This window comes from Limanda limanda, chromosome 13, assembly GCF_963576545.1.
Source record: "Limanda limanda chromosome 13, fLimLim1.1, whole genome shotgun sequence".
Classification (NCBI taxonomy): domain Eukaryota; kingdom Metazoa; phylum Chordata; class Actinopteri; order Pleuronectiformes; family Pleuronectidae; genus Limanda; species Limanda limanda.
Window position 1 is genome coordinate 17,302,025 of NC_083648.1, and position 18,297 is coordinate 17,320,321.

General features: G+C 44.2%; 2 protein-coding genes across 2 annotated transcripts; both read left to right on the plus strand.

Moving 5' to 3' along the window:
• The first annotated feature begins 3,608 nt into the window (after window positions 1-3,608).
• On the plus strand, window positions 3,609-5,671 carry LOC133017524 (uncharacterized). Its single transcript, XM_061083631.1, has one exon. The coding sequence runs from the start codon at window positions 3,609-3,611 to the stop codon at window positions 5,544-5,546; it is 1,938 nt and encodes a 645-aa protein (XP_060939614.1). The 3' UTR covers window positions 5,547-5,671.
• A 7,309-nt stretch (window positions 5,672-12,980) lies between these two features.
• On the plus strand, window positions 12,981-15,507 carry gadd45aa (growth arrest and DNA-damage-inducible, alpha, a). Its single transcript, XM_061083903.1, has 4 exons — window positions 12,981-13,126; window positions 13,626-13,727; window positions 14,107-14,332; window positions 14,632-15,507. The coding sequence occupies exons 1-4, from the start codon at window positions 13,077-13,079 to the stop codon at window positions 14,743-14,745; spliced, it is 492 nt and encodes a 163-aa protein (XP_060939886.1). The 5' UTR covers window positions 12,981-13,076; the 3' UTR covers window positions 14,746-15,507.
• Window positions 15,508-18,297: the final 2,790 nt, after the last annotated feature.

Below are 18,297 nucleotides of genomic sequence, written 5' to 3' on the forward strand. Positions count from 1 at the left end.
TTCAGCCTCCGTTCGTACAGAAAAACAGAGGAGGAGGGCGACGCCATTATCTTTTTATTAGACTTTTATTCTTGGAAACACATTCAATACATAAAGGAGAACACACACTGTCATTGAATCTCATGAACCAAGAAACCATTGTTTTAAAACAAACATATTTAATCGTATGAACTAGTTAAGAACACACATTCATACTGTGCAAGGAACACACTTTAACCTTAAAATGACATTTAGGACATTATGAAAAATAGATAAATTATGTAGATATCAGTAGAAAAAAGATATATAAACTAGAGCTGTCAAACGATTAAAATATTTAATCGCGATTAATCGCATTTTGTCATAGTTAACTCGCGATTAATCGCAATTAATCGCAAATTTGTATCTATTCTGAATGTTCCTTCATTTATTATTTTTCCATAATTTTACTTTCGTTTTAATGCTCTTATCAACATGGAAAAGTAGATTGGCTTGCTTTATGCAAATGTTTTATATTATTGAAAAACAACATTGCCAAACAGGGCGGTACAAAATAAAATTATAAAGTGCACATTTCAGGTAAACAAGGACTCAGCCTATAGTGCAGTTAAACCATGGCTTAATATTTTCTTTTTTTCAAGTTTGCTGTGAACATAGCAGTCAGTCCTCTTATTTCAGAAACAATGAACTATAACAGTTAGGTTACCAATAAAAGGTAAGCCTACTACTTCTTTGCTTTCAGCTAGCTACTCAAACAGACAAGCAACAAAATAACAAACAAACAAAATACACAGGCAGGTGTCGGCATAATTTGAAATAAATGAAACACAGAACTTTGTAGGGCTATTTGAGTCCTCCCCTTATTTGTGGAAAATGTATGAAATAAGAAGTACCCTATATTTAAATAAATAAAAACATATAGCTGCAGCCTAATAGTGTAACGGACTGGGTTTATGTTTATGTTTGGTTTTGACGTATGCTCAGTAAAACACTGTTGAAGGAGCGCTCTGATGTCTGACGGTCACTGAAGGGGTCTGGGTGGGACATGTGACTGTTTGGACCAATAGGATGGGGGGGTCGGGGATCAATGAGGAAGTGAAGTGTTGATGTCTGCGAGTGACGGAGTAACAGCGAGAGGTGCATATGTTCGTGTAGAGGAAAATACCAGTTACTAAACCACGAAGAAGTTCCGTGTCCTGTGGGACGCTACAATAGCTTTAAAATATATATTTTAGGTGGCGAAATATTAAAACAAAAAGCGAGAGCAGGTCAGACTGGAGGCGAACACAGATACTGAAGCTGCAGCTGCAGCTCTGCTTTAACTCGAGTTAAAAAAACGCCGTTAATAACGCGTTAAACTGACAGCCCTAATATAAACATAAAAAATGTTAATTGTCTATTTAAAACAGTGAACTATGAATATGTATACTATGAATATCTGCTGATAAATCCTAATAAATCTTTTGTTGCAGATGTTGCAACTGAATCACTTCTCTCCTTTATGAATCCTCACGTCTCGTACAATAGGACTGAATCATAAATCTTTTACCAAACTCAGATCAACTAAACGGTATCTCTCCTGTATGACTCATCATATGTCTATTTAGATTGCACCTTTGGCTAAATCTTTTACGACAATCAGACTCAGGGCAACTAAACGGTTTCTCTCCTGTATGACTCTTCATATGTCTATTTAGATCGCTCCTTCGCCTAAATTCTTTACCACACTCAGAGCAACTAAACGGGTTATCTTCTGTATGAATCCTCATATGAATAATTAGACTAGCCCTTAGGTTAAATCTTTTATCACACTCAGAGCAACTAAACGGGTTATCTTCTTTATGAATCCTCATATGAATATTTAGACTAGCCATTCGGATGAATCTTTTACCACACTCAGTGCAACCAAATGGTTTCTCTCCTGTATGACTCCTCATATGTGAATTTAGACTGACCCTTTGGGTAAATCTTTTACCACATTCAGAGCAACCAAACGGTTTCTCTCCTGTATGAATCCTCTTATGTTTATTTAGATTGCCCTTTTGGTTAAATCTTTTACCACACTCAGAGCAACTAAACAAATTCTCTTCTGTCTTACATCCCAGTTTCTTATTTCTTGTATTTAAACCAGTCTGAGGTTCCCTGGTCTCCATCCAATCATCCTCACTGTCGTCAGTCTCAGAAGAGTTGTCAGTCTCAGAAGAGGCTCAGAAGAGGCTTCAGTCTCAGAAGAGGCTTCAGTCTCAGAAGAGTCATCAGTCTCAGAAGAGTCATCAGTCTCAGAAGAGTCGTCAGTCTCAGAAGAGGCTTCAGTCTCAGAAGAGTCGTCAGTCTCAGAAGAGTCATCAGTCTCAGAAGAGTCATCAGTCTCAGAAGAGTCGTCAGTCTCAGAAGAGACTTCAGTCTTGTCCTCGGGACCTGGTTGTAAACGTCTACCAGGACCTGAGTTCCTGTCTGGTTCTTGTCCTCCACAGTCCACTCTGTTCTCCTTCTTCTCAGTCGGATGAAGCTTTGACGATTTAAGTTTCTCTTTATCTTTTTCACTCTTCACAGCGACAGGAGTCAATGTGAACTTGATATCAGCCTCCTCCAGTCCTTGAAGCTGCTGTCCATCCTGATTGGTCCACGGTTCCTCCTGTTCCTCTTTAATGTGGGTAAGCTCTGGATCTTCTAGGTCCACAAGGGGGCTCCACTGCTGCTGCTCAGGGGGAACCTCTTCTTTAATCACCATCAGTTGCTGGACGTCTGCAGGACACACTGAAACACAAATACACACGTTTATCATTTCAGAGTTTCCTGAAGTGTTTTGAAAAACATGTGTTGCGTTGTTTAATGTCAAATGTTGTGATTTTTGAATGATCGCATTCAGGAAGTAGAGATATTGAGGTAGTTTACAGATGGTGTTACGACGCAGCTCGTAAAGGAAGCAGCATAAAACAAAGCGTTTCTGGGAAAAAACGTTTTTCATTTTGAGGCCAAATAAACCAATTAGGTCACTAACAGAGGAGAGCAGGGCGAGGGAAAGTTAGTTAGTTGGTTAAGCTGCTTTCAGACAAGACCTGTGAGTAAAACTCAGAGAAATGTGTCCAGACTTTCTGTTTCAGACATGAGCATCACAGCAGCAGGTTTTCTGCACAGACTCGTTCACAACAGCAGCAAATCCTCCTCATTCTTCAGGTGAGAGGTGGAGCAGCAGGCAGAGACAGGAAGTGGCGTATTAACTCCGCTGCTCGAGCTAATGCTAGCTAACGTTAGCATGTTAGCGGTTACTTTAGGGACTGACCTGCTCTGTGCAGCCGGACTACGGGCTGCATCACGGCATCGAGCAGCCTCCTCTGGCGGCAGATCTCCCGCTCGGACCGCTCCACTCGTTCCTCGGATTCTAACAAGGTTTCCTCAAGCACCGCAAGGATCTCCTCCTCCGCCGTTGTGAGCCGCTCGGTCAGCATCGCTCTCAGCGCCGGGACTCGAGCCTTTCCTCCTCCTTCTTCCACCTGCAGCAGGAAGTCTTCAGCGGCAGCGCTGATCCGCTCATGTACCGACTCCCGCTGCAGCTGCACGGCTGACATGTTGCTCCTCTCAGCAGCAGGAAACAGATATTTGGATGCGTTTACCATAAATGTCAGTATATGCGCGCAGTAGACTTTCTGTCAAACAAACATCATGTACCCAGCAGGTGTAGAGACCTCATCGCTGATTATTACAGCAATTTCAGGATGAGGGTCTCTTCAGGAGCAATAACATCCAGTTGGCACAAGGTGGAGATCGGTATCATCACAGGGTGTACTATCTCTGTGACATTGTTCTCCCTAGCCATGAACATGCTCACTAAGTCTGCTGAGCCAGAGTGCAGAGGGCCCCGCACGAATTCCGGACAACGGCAACCACCCATCAGGGCATTCATGGATGACCTCACAGTCATGACGGAATCGGTCCCAGGCTGCCGGTGGATTCTGAGGGGACTTGAAAAGCTGGTGGAGTGGGCCCGGATGCGTTTCAAACCCGCCAAATCCAGATCAATGGTGCTGAGGAAAGGGAAGGTGGAGGACAAGTTCCGGTTTAACATCACAGGCACAGCCATTCCAACTATCACAGAGAAGCCAGTCAAGAGCTTGGGCAAGGTTTTTGACTGCTCTCTGAGAGACACAACATCTATCCAGTCAACCTGCACTGAGCTGGATGGCTGGCTGAAATCCGTGGACAAGTCAGGCCTACCTGGGAAGTTTAAAGCCTGGGTCTACCAACATGGCATTCTTCCCAGGATCCTGTGGCCCCTCCTTGTCTATGCGGTCCCTATCTCAACAGTTGAGACCTTGGAGAGGAAAGTCAGCAAACACCTCCGGAGATGGCTTGGATTACCAAGGAGCCTGAGCAGCATTGCACTCTACGGGAACACCAACAAACTGCGACTGCCTTTCAAATCCTTGGAGGAGGAATTCAAGGTAACTAGAGCCAGAGAAGTGGTTCAGTACAGGGACTCAAGTGATCCGAAGGTGGCTAAAGCAGGGATCCAAGTGAGGACTGGCAGGAAATGGAGGGCAGAGGATGCGGTTCAAGAGGCAGATGCAAGGCTGCGTCACAGGAGCCTGGTGGGAGTGGTCACACGAAGTCGAGCAGGGCTAGGATCCTTTCCAACTCCCCAAATGAACACCAGGGGGAAGGAAAGGCGACGACTTGTTCAGGAGGAGGTGAGAGCAGCAGTGGAGGAGACGAGAACCTGCAAGGCAGTGGGAATGAAGCAACAGGGAGCTTGGACGAGGTGGGAGAATGCGGTTGAAAGGAAAGTGACCTGGGCTGAGCTTTGGAAAGCCGAGCCTCACCGCATCAAATTCCTCATCCAGGCAGTGTATGACGTGCTTCCAAGCCCGTCAAATCTGCACATATGGGGCATAGCAGAGACACCAGCATGCCCACTGTGTTCCAAGCGAGGAACCCTGGAACACATCCTCAGTTGCTGTACAAGGGCACTTGGAGATGGTCGGTACAGGTGGAGGCATGACCAAGTCCTCAAGACCATTGCTGAAGCCATCAGCGCAGGACTGGCGTGGGCAAAGCAATTCCGACCCTCCAAGATAACCATCGCCTTTGTCAGAGCTGGGGACAAGCCAACTCCTGCCAGAAGAACATCATCTGCAGGCATCCTGACGTCTGCAAGAGACTGGCAGTTGTTGGTGGACCTTGAACATCAGCTGAAGTTCCCCAGCCATATTGCAGTCACCACCCTGCGACCAGACATTGTCCTTGTGTCTGAATCCACCAAGCAAGCAGTGCTGCTGGAGCTGACAGTCCCGTGGGAAGATCGCTTGGAAGAAGCCTTTGAGAGGAAGCTCTCCAAGTACGCAGGACTGGTCAGTGACTGCCAGCAGGCTGGCTGGAGAGCAAGGTGTTTCCCTGTGGAGGTTGGATGCAGAGGATTTGCAGCCCGTTCCTTGGCCAGAGCCTTCAGTAGTTTAGGCATCGAGGGTGAGAGAAAGAGGAGAGCCATCCGCAGTACCACCGATGCGGCAGAGAGAGCCTCAAGATGGCTGTGGCTCAAAAGAGGGGAGCCATGGAGTCATGGTAGCTAGCTAGTCATCTGGACACAAGCTGGGGTCTGATCAGCCCCGGCTGGGTCACCTGGAGGAGGGCGTATGATGTTGAAAGACCCGAAACGTCCAATGATTCCAGGAACATCACTGAAGATGTGTCCAGATTAGGCATCAGTAGATGTATGTATACAGCACTGTCAAATCGCGGGAGTTGTTTTTTTCTAGAGTTTTTGGGATAGTAGACAGATAGGGTAGACATGCCAGATACCCAAATTAACGTGTAGAAGCACTACAAAGGAGGAATTTTCATAATATTTCCCATTTAATGTCACAGTGTCAGTGATGTTAGAATTCTTTGATGTCTTAGATGCAAAGATGAAAGCTTTACGATCTGAAGAGAGAAACGAGTGCTTTTGACCTTAACAGATCTATTAGTCTAGTATAGTGATAGCGATAGCACTATGGATAGCACCACCTACCGGTGCATGACAGACGCAGGAAGTGACGTGTTTATCCTTGCCATCAAGGACAAACAAACCCCTTCACCCCTTTCAGGGGGCATTGGGAATTGGGAAAAACCCAATTTGTGCAATAATTTTTGCACAAATTGGGTTTTTCCCTTACGATGGTCGCAGAAGCTCAGGGATGGGACCAATAGATCGAGAGTACCAACATTAGTGGGGGTAGAGCCTACACGCAAGTCTCTACGACTTTCCTATCCATAACCCTGACCCTAACTCTAGCCTGAAACCCGAAGTAATACCCCCCCTTACCATAATTGCACAAATTGGGTTTTTCCCTTCCGAATGTCGCAGAAGCTCGGGGATTGGACCAATAGATCGGGAGTGCCCGCACTAGTGGGGGTGGAGCCTACTCGCAAGTCTCTACGACTTTCCTAGCCATAACCCTGACCCTAACTCTAGCCTGAAACCCGAAGTAATACCCCCCCTCCAGTGTTAATTTCGTTGACGATAACGATAACGAAAAATATTCGTTAACGCCCCTTTTCCCATGACTAAGACGAGACGAAGACGTAACGAAATGGATCTTTGAAAATAAAAACTATGACGAAATCTATTTTAATTTTCGTTAACGAGACGAGACGAAACGAAAATGTTGGCGGTTGACTAAGTCACAACAATTTTTAAAACATAATCGTATCAGGCCGTCATGAAGTACCCGGAGCGGCGAGAGTGTGTGTCTGTGTGTGTGTGCGTGTGTGTGTCTGTGCTGCCAGACAGCGCACCGGTCCCGAGGCTCCGCCCCCGCGCACTCGCTCAGAGAGACAGTGAGATCAGAGCTCGTTCATGTGAAGCAGCTGCTCAGTGACTGCTTCTTAACTATGGAAACAGTGAAAACACAGAGTTCCTCTGGTCTCAGCTGCTCTGAGATCATCGCCGCAGCTTCTGGATCAGAGCAGAGGCTGCAGCTGGTTTCTACCGAGCTTCAGTTTCCTCCTCCGGTCTGATCTGCTTTCACTTTTTGTTTTCACATTTCGCCAACGCCAACTATAATATATAGGCTGCAGCTATATGTTTTTATTTATTTCAAAATAGGGTACTTCTTATTTCATACATTTCCCACAAATATGGGGATGACTCAAATAACCCTACATAGTTCTGCGTTTAATTTATTTCAAAGTAGGCCTACACTTGCCTGTGTATTTTCTTCTCCTCTTCATAAGCATTTGGTGTTTCCCTTTGTTGTAACAGGTAAAAATAAATAAAATGTCAACAGTTTTCTTTATTGTTGTTCTATAATTTCATAAATGCAATAATCTACAGATTAGTATAGTATAACTTTATATAAAATTTTATCAGCTTTGTTATCAAATATGTTTTGCGGCTCCAGACAAATTTTATTTGGGGGAAGAGGGGGCAAAATGGCTCTTTTGATAGTAAAGGTTGCCGACCCCTGCTATAGACCTATAGGAGGGACATCTAATGGACAACCTAAGTACTGCAAGCTAGACTAGTACGCAGTTGTAGACATAACACAAGGGGTCCCTGGACCTGAGAAGGGAAGATAAGGAGTTTAATGTGGCTATAAAATGTGACTAAAACTAGACTAAAATGTAATTTGTTTTCGTCGACTAAAACTAGACTAAAATGTAATTTGTTTTCGTCGACTAAAACTAGACTAAAACTAAGAAGGATAAAAATGACTAAAACTAGACTAAAACTAATATGCATTTTCGTCAAAAGACTAAGACTGAGACTAAATCAAAAATAGCTGCCAAAATTAACACTGCCCCCCTCACCATAATTGCACAAATTGGGTTTTTCCCTTCCAAAGGTCGCAGAAGCTCGGGGATGGGACCAATAGATCGGGAGTTCCCACATTAGTGGGGGTGGAGCCTACTCGCAAGTCTCTACGACCTTCCTACCCATAACCCTGACCCTAACTCTATCCTGAAACCCGAAGTAATACCCCCCCCCCTTACCATAATTGCACAAATTGTTTTTTTTGCCCTTCCGAAGGTCGCAGAAGCTCGGGGATGGGACCAATAGATCGGGAGTTCCCGCATTAGTGGGGGTGGAGCCTACTCGCAAGTCTCTACGACCTTCCTACCCATAACCCTGACCCTAACTCTAGCCTGAAACCCGAAGTAATACCCCCCCCTTACCATAATTGCACAAATTGGGTTTTTTGCCCTTCCGAAGGTCGCAGAAGCTCGGGGATGGGACCAATAGATTGTGAGTGCCCGAATTAGTGGGGGTAGAGCCTACTCGCAAGTCTCTACGACTTTCCTAGCCATAACCCTGACCCTAACTCTATCCTGAAACCCGACGCAATACCCCCCCTTTACGTGGTTGCAAAAATTGGGATTTTCTTTTCTGAAGGTCGTAGAAGCTCAGGGATGGGACCAATAGATCGGGAGTGGCCGTATTAGTGGGGTTATAGAGCCTACTTGCAAGTCTCTACGACTTTCCTAGCCATAACCCTGAACCTAAAAAATTCTCCCCGACATGCTCCGCGACGCTCACAAGCCCCCCCCCCCCCCCCCCTCTAATAATAGATCTCACAGTGTATCTCGCAAGGCAGGGTCTAGCATTCCGAGGTGATAATGAAAGTAACTCAAGTAACAACCATGGTAACTTTCAGGAACTCGTGAATCTATTCCCGAGTTCTGAAGATGCATACAGAAAATATTGGAAGAGTGAAAGTCACCAAGAAAAGGCCCCAGGTGTCACTGCTGTCAAACAGAAGCCAAAATTACCTGATCACATCACTGGGTACAAACATCAGGAGGGAGATCAAAAGAGAAATTCAAGAAGCTGAAATGTACTCTATTCTCTTGGATGAGACCACCGATGTTTCCCAGCTGTATGCCTTTTGCAGTGGCTCCTCAAAGCGCCATGCTGCTTTAGTTAGATTGCAGCAGTCACTGCATCCAAAGGGACACATTTTGGTGCTCAAGAGGCTGTCAGATACCCGTTGGGCTTGCAGGGAACAAGCACTGAAGGCCCTTCAGAGAAATCTGGATTCTATAATGATGCTCCTCAATGAGATCTGTGAAAGAAATCCACCTGACCTGGCCCTAGGGGATGCAAAAATGTACAAAAATGCGATTAACTTCGCATTCATCCTCTGCATGGAAATCACCACCCCAGCATTTGAAGTCACTGCTCTTGCATCAAACGCCCTGCAAGAAGAAAGCCTGGACCACTCCACAGCCTACAAGCTAATTGATGGTGTAATTCACACAATACAAGCATTGAAGTCTGAGGAGAAGTTTGCAGAGATATTTCAAGGTGCATCAGAGAAGGCAGAGGCTCTCAACATTCCTATACCTACTGTTGTGCCTGGTCAGGAGAGGAAACGAAAAGTGCCAGTGCGTTTCCAACACAGCACAACTGCATCGCAAGTGACTGATGAGATTGACTCTGCTGAGACATACTACAGGTCAAATGTGTACTACACATTCATTGATACCTTGACTGCGGGGCTCAACAGGAGATTCCAGGGGAGCACCACTGGAAGTCCAACTGGCACAATCATATGGTCCTTCCACTCTCTAACAGTGTGTGCCAGCTGGACAAGCACCCCAAACCCAGAGGCAGAGGAAGCTGTCCACGTTCTTTGCGACTTCTACGAGGAAAATGAGGACTAGCTGAAGACAGAGCTAAAGGTGTTCCACTCCAGCTTTCCCTCGAATAATCTGCAAGAAATCCTTGCCATTGTGGAGGAGAACACTGACCAGCTCATCTTTCCAACATTTGTGAAGATGGTAAGGATCTATGCAACACTGCCAGTGACAACAGCTTCAGTGGAAAGATCGTTTTCAAAACTGAAGATAATTAAGAACAGGCTCAGGAGTCTCTGCGGGGAAGAAAGACTCTCCGACCTTCTCCTGCTTGCCATTGAACAAGACATTGAAATAAATCACAGTGACGTAATACAAATCTTCCAAGAGATGGCACCAAAGAGGATGCTTCTGTGAAGATCCTTTAATTTATTCAGAGCAGAGTTTTGATAAGTTTTAAGTTAGAATATTTTTTGATTATTTAACATATTATTTGGTTTTACAATATGGCCTTGTTTTTGCCTGTTGCCATTTATTTATTCAATTTGATAATTTGAGTTAGTTTGTTAAAAAAATAAATATATATGTTGAAAATATCCTACTGTGTCTTTAATTATTTATTTATTATTATTATTTTTAATTTCATAAATAATTTCGCCGATGGATGCCCTTATTTTTGGTTTGAGCACCTGGCCCCCAAAATGTCTGTGCACGTGCCTGATGTTATAACAGTGGCTTTCACTTATTCGTTATCTCTGTTTTGGCCTCCATCAATTCCTGAGTGAAATATGTGGCTCTGTGGCTGCTAACTAATTCAACCATATGTTCACCAGCTAGTTGTCTGGCTGCTGTTTGGTGCTGGCCAGTGTACAGCTGCTTTTTACACCTCTTTAATCGGAAAAGACTCTGGTGAGAATGGTTAGATGCTGTAAAATCAATCTATGATATTAATGGACTGCTGAGCACAAGCTACACTTATCAAATTTCTTATATTTATAATTTCAACTTTCATAAATAACAGTAATGTTCTATTAATGTTTTATGTTGGGGGCCAAGGACCTGTTGTGTATTCTGCTCCGACTGAATCTAATATTGATCCTGACTGCACCCACCAGGGGGCAGCACAACATTCCTTATAACTAACTGTGTCTGCTGTCTGTAAAAGAGTGATATTACTTTACCTCTCTGAAACTGATTCATCATTTAAGCCAGTTGTATGCTTTTACTTTTAAACTTAAGCATTATACAAACCAATTAATTATCAACAAACAACAAAAGGAATCAGATGATTAAATAACAATATAATTTGTAATTGATAACAGCAAGCTTTTCTGTTGTTCATCATCTAGGTGTAGCTTTCAAGTGTCATGCATATAAAGAATCCAGTAAAAATGTACTCTGACAGTGACCAGGAAACAAAAATATTACCCAACAGTGAGAAGTGCTGTTTCACATACTTAGGAAGTACATTCATGCAACATGTAGGCAACGTCATTGACAGCTTGAAAGGTTTCCTTGAAAAAGCAAGTTGTGTGAAATACATTGCTCCTGCACAACTAGATTTGTTCACCAGTGTGGGGAAACTGAGTTCTACCTACTTTATTAATGTGCAGCGTCGTAGAGCAAAATCCCATAAGACCAGTTAAGCCGATAATAGTGCAACAGGTCTGCAGTCGATGTTAGACTAGTCATCTGGATACAGACACAAAGTAAATACACTCAAATACCTACACACCAGACACTGTACCCTCCCTCTAGCTACATTCCCTAAAATGTAGGATTTTGTGTCAATTTAACATTGGAACCTCATTATCTCCTCACTTTATTTTTCACTATTACTGTCTCAATGCATGTGTCATCTTTAAGATTATTCATGTTTATACACACATTGGTGAAAGAGTTAATTCTATGTTAAAGTTATTTAAAACTTTGTCACTTGCCTTCTGCGGCCGAGACACTTGAATTCCCCGGCATTGGATCGAAACTAGCACAGGCCCTCATGGCCCCCATGTGACTGCCCGCCCCCTCTGCACCAGTGGAGGAGTGTAACTGAGTACATGTACTCCAGTACTATACTAAGGTTCAATATGTGGTACGTCTATGCTGCAGTTTTCCCCAATTTCATGCTTCTTTATATCTCCACTCCACTTCATTTAATAGGGACTCAATATGTGCAACAGTTACTTTGCAGATTAGTATTTTACATTGGATCAGATTGTATGAAACAAGAATCATAAAGTAGCTAATATAACTCCACCTTAATGTGTCATATTAAAATACTGCTTATGGGTTGAGGAGTAATGATTAGGGCTGGGCGATTTGGCCAAAAATAACATCAAGATAAAAATTCTCATATCCTTCCATATCGATGATTATCCCAATAAATGTCACGTTATTATTTATTTTAAGTTTAAAGACAGAGTTTTGCTCCTGAGGGGAGGTTGTGGTTTTAAACTCTTCGTTATGAGCAGAGAATGACAGACACTTGACAAACAGCAAAACATTTTATAAATCAATTATGTGTTATAGCTCCTCAACATATCATTCATTATTATTGTTTAATTGCCCAGCTTTAATGATAATATTCCATTATCATATGTATAACAAAAGAAAGAGGCCATTCTGCTCAACAAGTGCTGTTACTTTTGATACTGAAGTGCACATTAATAACACAAAGGGGTGTTGTATTGAGTAACTCTTTGTATTCAGAGGTAAACCTTGATTGAAACAACAGGGAATAAAATAGAGGAGACTGTGTTCGGTGTAAAATGAACGACCGTTAGTTCCCAGTCAGAATGTTTCAGGTGTGTTACCACCGACTGTTCGTCAGTGTCCTTCCTGTAGTTTGACATTTTGGCCCCATGAGGTCGGTTTTCTCACGCTCAGCAGTGGACCAATCAAGGTCCAGCGTTTCCCAGAGCAGCGTCCCGTTGCCAGGCAGTTGTCCAGGAAGCCGAGTCCGTCCTGTCCTGCAGTGAAGGTGAGTTCTGTCACGTCCCTCATTCATTACGTATTAAAGACTCTATTATTACACATCCACTCACTGTGGGCGACATCTTTAAACCGTGCATGTTCGATTCCAGCGTGTTGTTACACTGCAGAGAGAAGAAACAGCTGCAGCCACATTAGATGGGTGTATTCATGTGCAGGGTTTGTGGGATATTAAAAGTTAAGTGAAGTCAAGTTGAACATGAAGTGTGTGTCACAGTCAGGCTGGGGCTTCACGTGAATCCAGATGTTAGAGGGCAGCAGCGAGCTGCAGTTACGGTAATCCACCCCCCTGGAGACTGCGCGGGCACGCCCACTACCGCGTTGCTGTCCAATCCCGTCGCGGAGCTCCGCCGAGCTCATTAGCATAGGGCCAATCAGCAGCCCGCATGCCAACGAGCCGCCGGGTGTCATTGTCCCGGACCGTTTTAATGTGAACTTTCCAGATTTATCTCTCAGTCGCAGCGCAGCGTCAAAGATAAAGAAGTGCGTCAAGCGGAGGAGATAACACGAGGCGAACACGAAGCCAGGGACACAGCTCGGAGCCGGAGTTTATGTACAACATGACATTTGAGGAGCTAAACGGAGATTATTCTCAAGAAAGGTAAATATACGGTTTGTGTTTCGTGTGGTCGTGGTGTGTGTGTGTAAGTGTGTCCGTGTGCAGCGAACGTGACACGGACTTGTGCACGATGGAGGTGACGTCGACGTGTTTTCTGGAGTAAAAACCAACTCGCAGCCGAAGGGGGATGAGTTAGCTTAAAGTTGGACGGGCTAACTCCCTGCTGGAGCTCCCGGGGTTAGCTAACACTCAGCGAACAGAAAGTGTCCGAACACAACATGGCAGCTTCGAAAGGCGAACATTTCCACTTTAACACAGCTGTGAACGCGAGTCTAACCCCACACGGTGAAGGTCCGGTTGCTGTGTGTCACCGGGCTGAAGCTCGGACACATCTGGCAGCTGTGGTCGAAGTGACGGAGCCGGCGCCGGGTGCTCATTAGCCGGGGGTCCGGCACGTGACAGGAGTCCCTGGAAGACGGACCCTGGAAAGTGATTTTTCGCTGTTGCCGATGTTAACTCTCTCTCCTGCTCCGTGTTGCAGAATGGACACAGTGGCGAAGGCTTTGGAAGAAGTGCTCAGCTCGGCTCTGCCGCAGGGCTGCATCACGGTCGGTGTGTACGAGGCGGCCAAGGCTCTCAACGTGTAAGTACTTCAATGGTGTATTAATAACATGACAGATGCTACTGAAAAATATAAATACTTGTAACTATGTGCATGTTTGTCTGAGTAACGACAGGATATGTGATTGTACTTCTTATTACTTGTATTTACTTATGCACGACATGTGGAGTTAAGTGTAGGCTTGTAGTTAATAAGTTGCAATTGTTGATTATTTGCACAGCCCCCAGAAAAAGACACTTTCCCCTATGCACAATATGTTTGGTTATGGTTTAAGTAAATGTATCTACTCATTACTGCTACTCACTGACTGCTTTCTTGCCCTGTATGTGAGTTTGAAGCAACTTGATGCATCCATTTCCTTCAAGATCCTTAAAGTATCTATTCTTCCTTCCCTCCTCAGAGACCCTGACAATGTGGTTCTGTGCATCCTGGCCACGGACGACGAGGACGTGAAAGACGTGGCCCTGCAGATCCACTTCACCCTCATCCAGGCCTTTTGCTGCGAGAACAACATCAACATCCTCCGAGTCAACACCACCCGGCGCCTGGCAGAGATCCTGGGAGGGGGAGCTGCTGGGAAACAGACCGGAGGGGAACCCATGGATCTCCACTGCGTCCTGGTCACTGTAAGTGTCTTTCTCATCAAGCAATGTGTTTGAGTAGCTACAGGACATGTTGTGATTTTGCACATAATGAGGAGGTTTGTGCATGTGAGTGAAACTCTTAATTCAAGGGTGGACTAGTCAGTACTTGTTCCTGTGTATTTACTAAACATGTGCACGACTCCTCCCTCATATGTCTCCTGAGGACTTTCTGTAGGAGGAGATACCTTGTCTGTGCACACAGAGATTATTTGGAAATCACTGCAGGGGAAACCATACAAATGCATTTAAATAATTCCTCCTCTGTTTATTCTTATTCTCAGAGCCCACACGCAACGTCGTGGAAGGACCCCGCTTTGAGCAAAGTGAACCGCTTCTGCAGAGAGAGCCGCTGCATGGACCAGTGGGTACCGATCATCAACCTGCCTGAGCGATGAACCCCCAGCCGCACAAACCTGTGAAAGGACATGTACTTCACCAGCACAGGGAAAATGGTGTGAACCCTGTTGGACATCGTGCCACCCAGAGATCAAATTCCAAAGCACTGCTGATTGGGAAAGAAAATGTTGGGGAGGAAATAAAAGACCCTGCTGTCTACATGGGATGTATTTAAAAGAAGAAGAAGAGGGCCGCTGGATGGACTCCCACTTTGGACAGGACAGTTTGAAGTTCCGTCTGTCAGCCTTTGAGATGGCGAGATTTAAAAAAAAGTAAAATAAAAGCCTGTGAGCTTTTTAATGTGAAGCTGGACACTGTGCAGAAGGAGAATACCATGTGTTTGTTTGGTAAAGCCTCTGTTCCCAGTCAGAGCAGTGAGGAGAAACTAGAACATGGAGCTGTTGAGTGGACCAAGGCCTCGGCCTCTCTCTGCAGAAACAAAGCACTTGTTGAAACACTGGACCTTTTTGCAATTTCACTTATTTGATTTCAATTGTTCATGTTGATGTTGCTATTGTCATAATTTAAAAAGGGAAGGGCTACACATCCAGTGAAGACACTCTGTGTATTTGGTGTTTCCTATGCCAGCTGGTTTTCTGCCAAAAGTAAAATAGTTCTTTTGTTACAATTCTAAGTTATTTCTAATGATATTTAAGTGTATTTATGTTTCATTTTTTTACATAAACTATTTGCAAGAATCTGAATACAAAACATACACACATATGTATTGCTGTCAATAAAAAGTATTTTTGGAGTCAGACCTATATGTGTTTTCATCTTTTTGTCCAATTCTGGAAATTTTAGCAGAGCCAAGCTGTATTCTGACCTTTAACAGTTGTAAAAGAGAAGTCACGTGCAGATCACAGGGGTCATGTTGGCCTCTGTGGCCTCGCTGCCATCTCTGAGCTGAAGAGAACAATAATCCTCACCCTACACGAGCTTCTGCCTCGGTCAGCAGGAACAGGTTCATTCATCCACACAGGTTCCCTTTTCACCAATTCTCAGTGATTTGCTGGAGAGTTTAGTGTTCATTTTCACCTGCTGACTTCCTGGGGGGGAAAAAAGGCAGGTGACAATTGGACACATGCTGCATAGTTAAATGGGGAATATGGACTTTGATTAACTAAATTCCACACCTTACAGTATAAAGACATTTCACATTAGAAAGGTTTAGTATGTTCAATTCAGTGTGTGAGGTTACATGAGGTGTTTCCATGCTAGTAGCTGCTAACGCCCTCTGCACTCGGGACCAGAGTCTGTGGTGTAGCTTACAGCAAAGCACATGACTGGAACAACTTGGAAAACGATTTTATAACGAGGGCATTGGCACGCGATGCAATCTTGTGCAAGACGGTTAGACCCCTCCCCCTCCTCCCCTCTTCCGACTCTGTCCCACACACAGGTGATCTCTGCAGAGTGGAATGTCAGTGATGTCACCGGGTGTAATCGAGGCGGGCAATCCCCTCTGAAAGTGCAGCGTCATGATCACGGGAAGAGAGGAGGCAAAGGCTGACCTTGGGTTGCACAACCCAGATCAGGTTCTCATGTGAGATAGACCATGTGATTATATTTCCTAATGATCAATCTAATGAGCCATGATATCTTCTCAGTGGCAAAAAGAAAGATAAAAACTATTTTTCATTCATTTACTTATTTCTAACGTGCCCTTGTTGCCACATGGTTTCTGGAAAATCATCCAGAAGTTTTCCCAGCACATGCTTTTTCCTCCAGGTGCTGCTGAACCAGAAACTCGAAAACCGTTTTCCTGAAATACAAGACAAGCAGGTCAAGAAATGGAAGGTTGAATGAAACTGAAAGCTCCATACTTTACATTACTTGACATACTATAGCATATTCAATATAGCCAGGTTTAACATGAGGTCAACAAGTTTGCCTTCACAGAACAAACTAATTCATTTGTGTAACTCCAGACATTTAAGGACATAAATAAACAGGAACACATAATTGAATGGCATGATTGAAATACATTCAAACCCTCATTCCTAACCAGAGTCTGCTCAGGTTTCACTGTGCACTGTGTGAAAGGTTGTCTAGCTTGTGACTCTACAATATAGTGGTGTAATGTGCCATTGTTGTGATCGGAGGGAAAAGGTTATTTAAAGATTGGCGCCGGGCTGATGTAAGCGCTGTGAAGCCACTTTGACCTTCCAGCGAAGAGTCTGAGGTCTGCGTGACGCCATCAGCGCCTGCCGGCTGGTTGTATCGTGGGTCAAAGGTCTAGCAGTGTAAATTAGGGAGAAGTCACGATGCGCTTTATGTCGTCATATATGCTTCAACATAAGGGAGGCGTATTATGTATACAGCATTGTATCATACTGGCTCATTGTGACTCAGATAAATACAGAGCTCAGTGCATTGTGGGAGGGAGAAGGTAAATATCAGGTTAAGATAACACTATTTCAGAATTATGAGAAAATCCAGCATGAAATACACTTTCACATGGAGCTCGCACAGATACAGTCCCACACAATGGTGCTGCAATAAATCCCTCATGGGGATTATAGAAATACACTCTATTTTAAGGAGGAATTTCCTGTTTTCAGATAATAGCTGAAAAAGCACAGAAGTATTCAGATCCTTAACTGGAGTAATAGTGGCAATAGTATATATGAAATACTTGGTATATGCACACGTATTACCTGCCTTGTGCAGCAGTCAGTGGTGGAGGAAGTACTCAAAAGTAAAAGCACAAATTATTATGCAAAAATGTACTCAAGTAAAAGTAAAAGTACCACATTGCATTTACAACTTAAGTAAAAGTAAGTAGTTGCTTTTAAGTATAAATGAAGTATTAAAAGTAAAAGTAATTGCTGAGATGAGCCTCTTCCCTAATGCAAAGAACATCAACTGTGTGTACTGTATATTTTGTTTAATTTAACAATTAAACAGACTTTGTCATATTAGTAAAGAATGTTGCAGGTTATGCTAATGAAACACTCAGATGAATTTGCATAGCTCCAAGTTGGAAATATGCCTGATAAGCAAGCTGCCTAAATCTTCTTATGTCTGTATGATATAATAAATATGACACTGCATTCAAATGTGATTACAGCGTGAAAATAGGGACATATATTTCTATAAACTGATGGGTCTACTGCAGCAGCAGAGGTGCCACTGCCCAGCTCCATCCCCCCCCAACCCACAGCCCACCATCCTCACCCGCTGGTCCTCCCTCCCCTTCCTCTCCCCCACATCAGCACATTCCTACACACTGACACTGTAACTGCCAGGGCAGATTTTCATGGTGAGGCACATGGTCAGCGACCCTGGCCGGTTGGCCTGCCAGCCACTGGCCATCTCCCCCCCCCCCCTTGCCCACCCCTGTGATTCTCACATTGCTGCACAATGACAAGCTGGGATTAACTGCAGAGGCTGTGCCCTGGGGAGTGGGGGCTTCAGGGGCATTCATGCCTGCAGGGAATGTCCAGACTGTCTGTATCATATTCACACATAACAAGAATACCTCTGGGGGTGTTAGCACAAAGTGTCATTTAATTCATTCAACTAAAGTCGACACAAAGTTAGTGCAA

Excerpts from the sequence above, each read along its gene's own strand:
- LOC133017524 (XM_061083631.1), top strand. The coding sequence starts at position 3,609 with ATGCGCGCAGTAGACTTTCTGTCAAACAAACATCATGTACCCAGCAGG.
- gadd45aa (XM_061083903.1), top strand. The coding sequence starts at position 13,077 with ATGTACAACATGACATTTGAGGAGCTAAACGGAGATTATTCTCAAGAA. Across the intron at positions 13,127-13,625 it reads GGAGATTATTCTCAAGAAAG|AATGGACACAGTGGCGAAGG; the intron begins GTAAATATACGG and ends TCCGTGTTGCAG. Across the intron at positions 13,728-14,106 it reads GCGGCCAAGGCTCTCAACGT|AGACCCTGACAATGTGGTTC; the intron begins GTAAGTACTTCA and ends TTCCCTCCTCAG.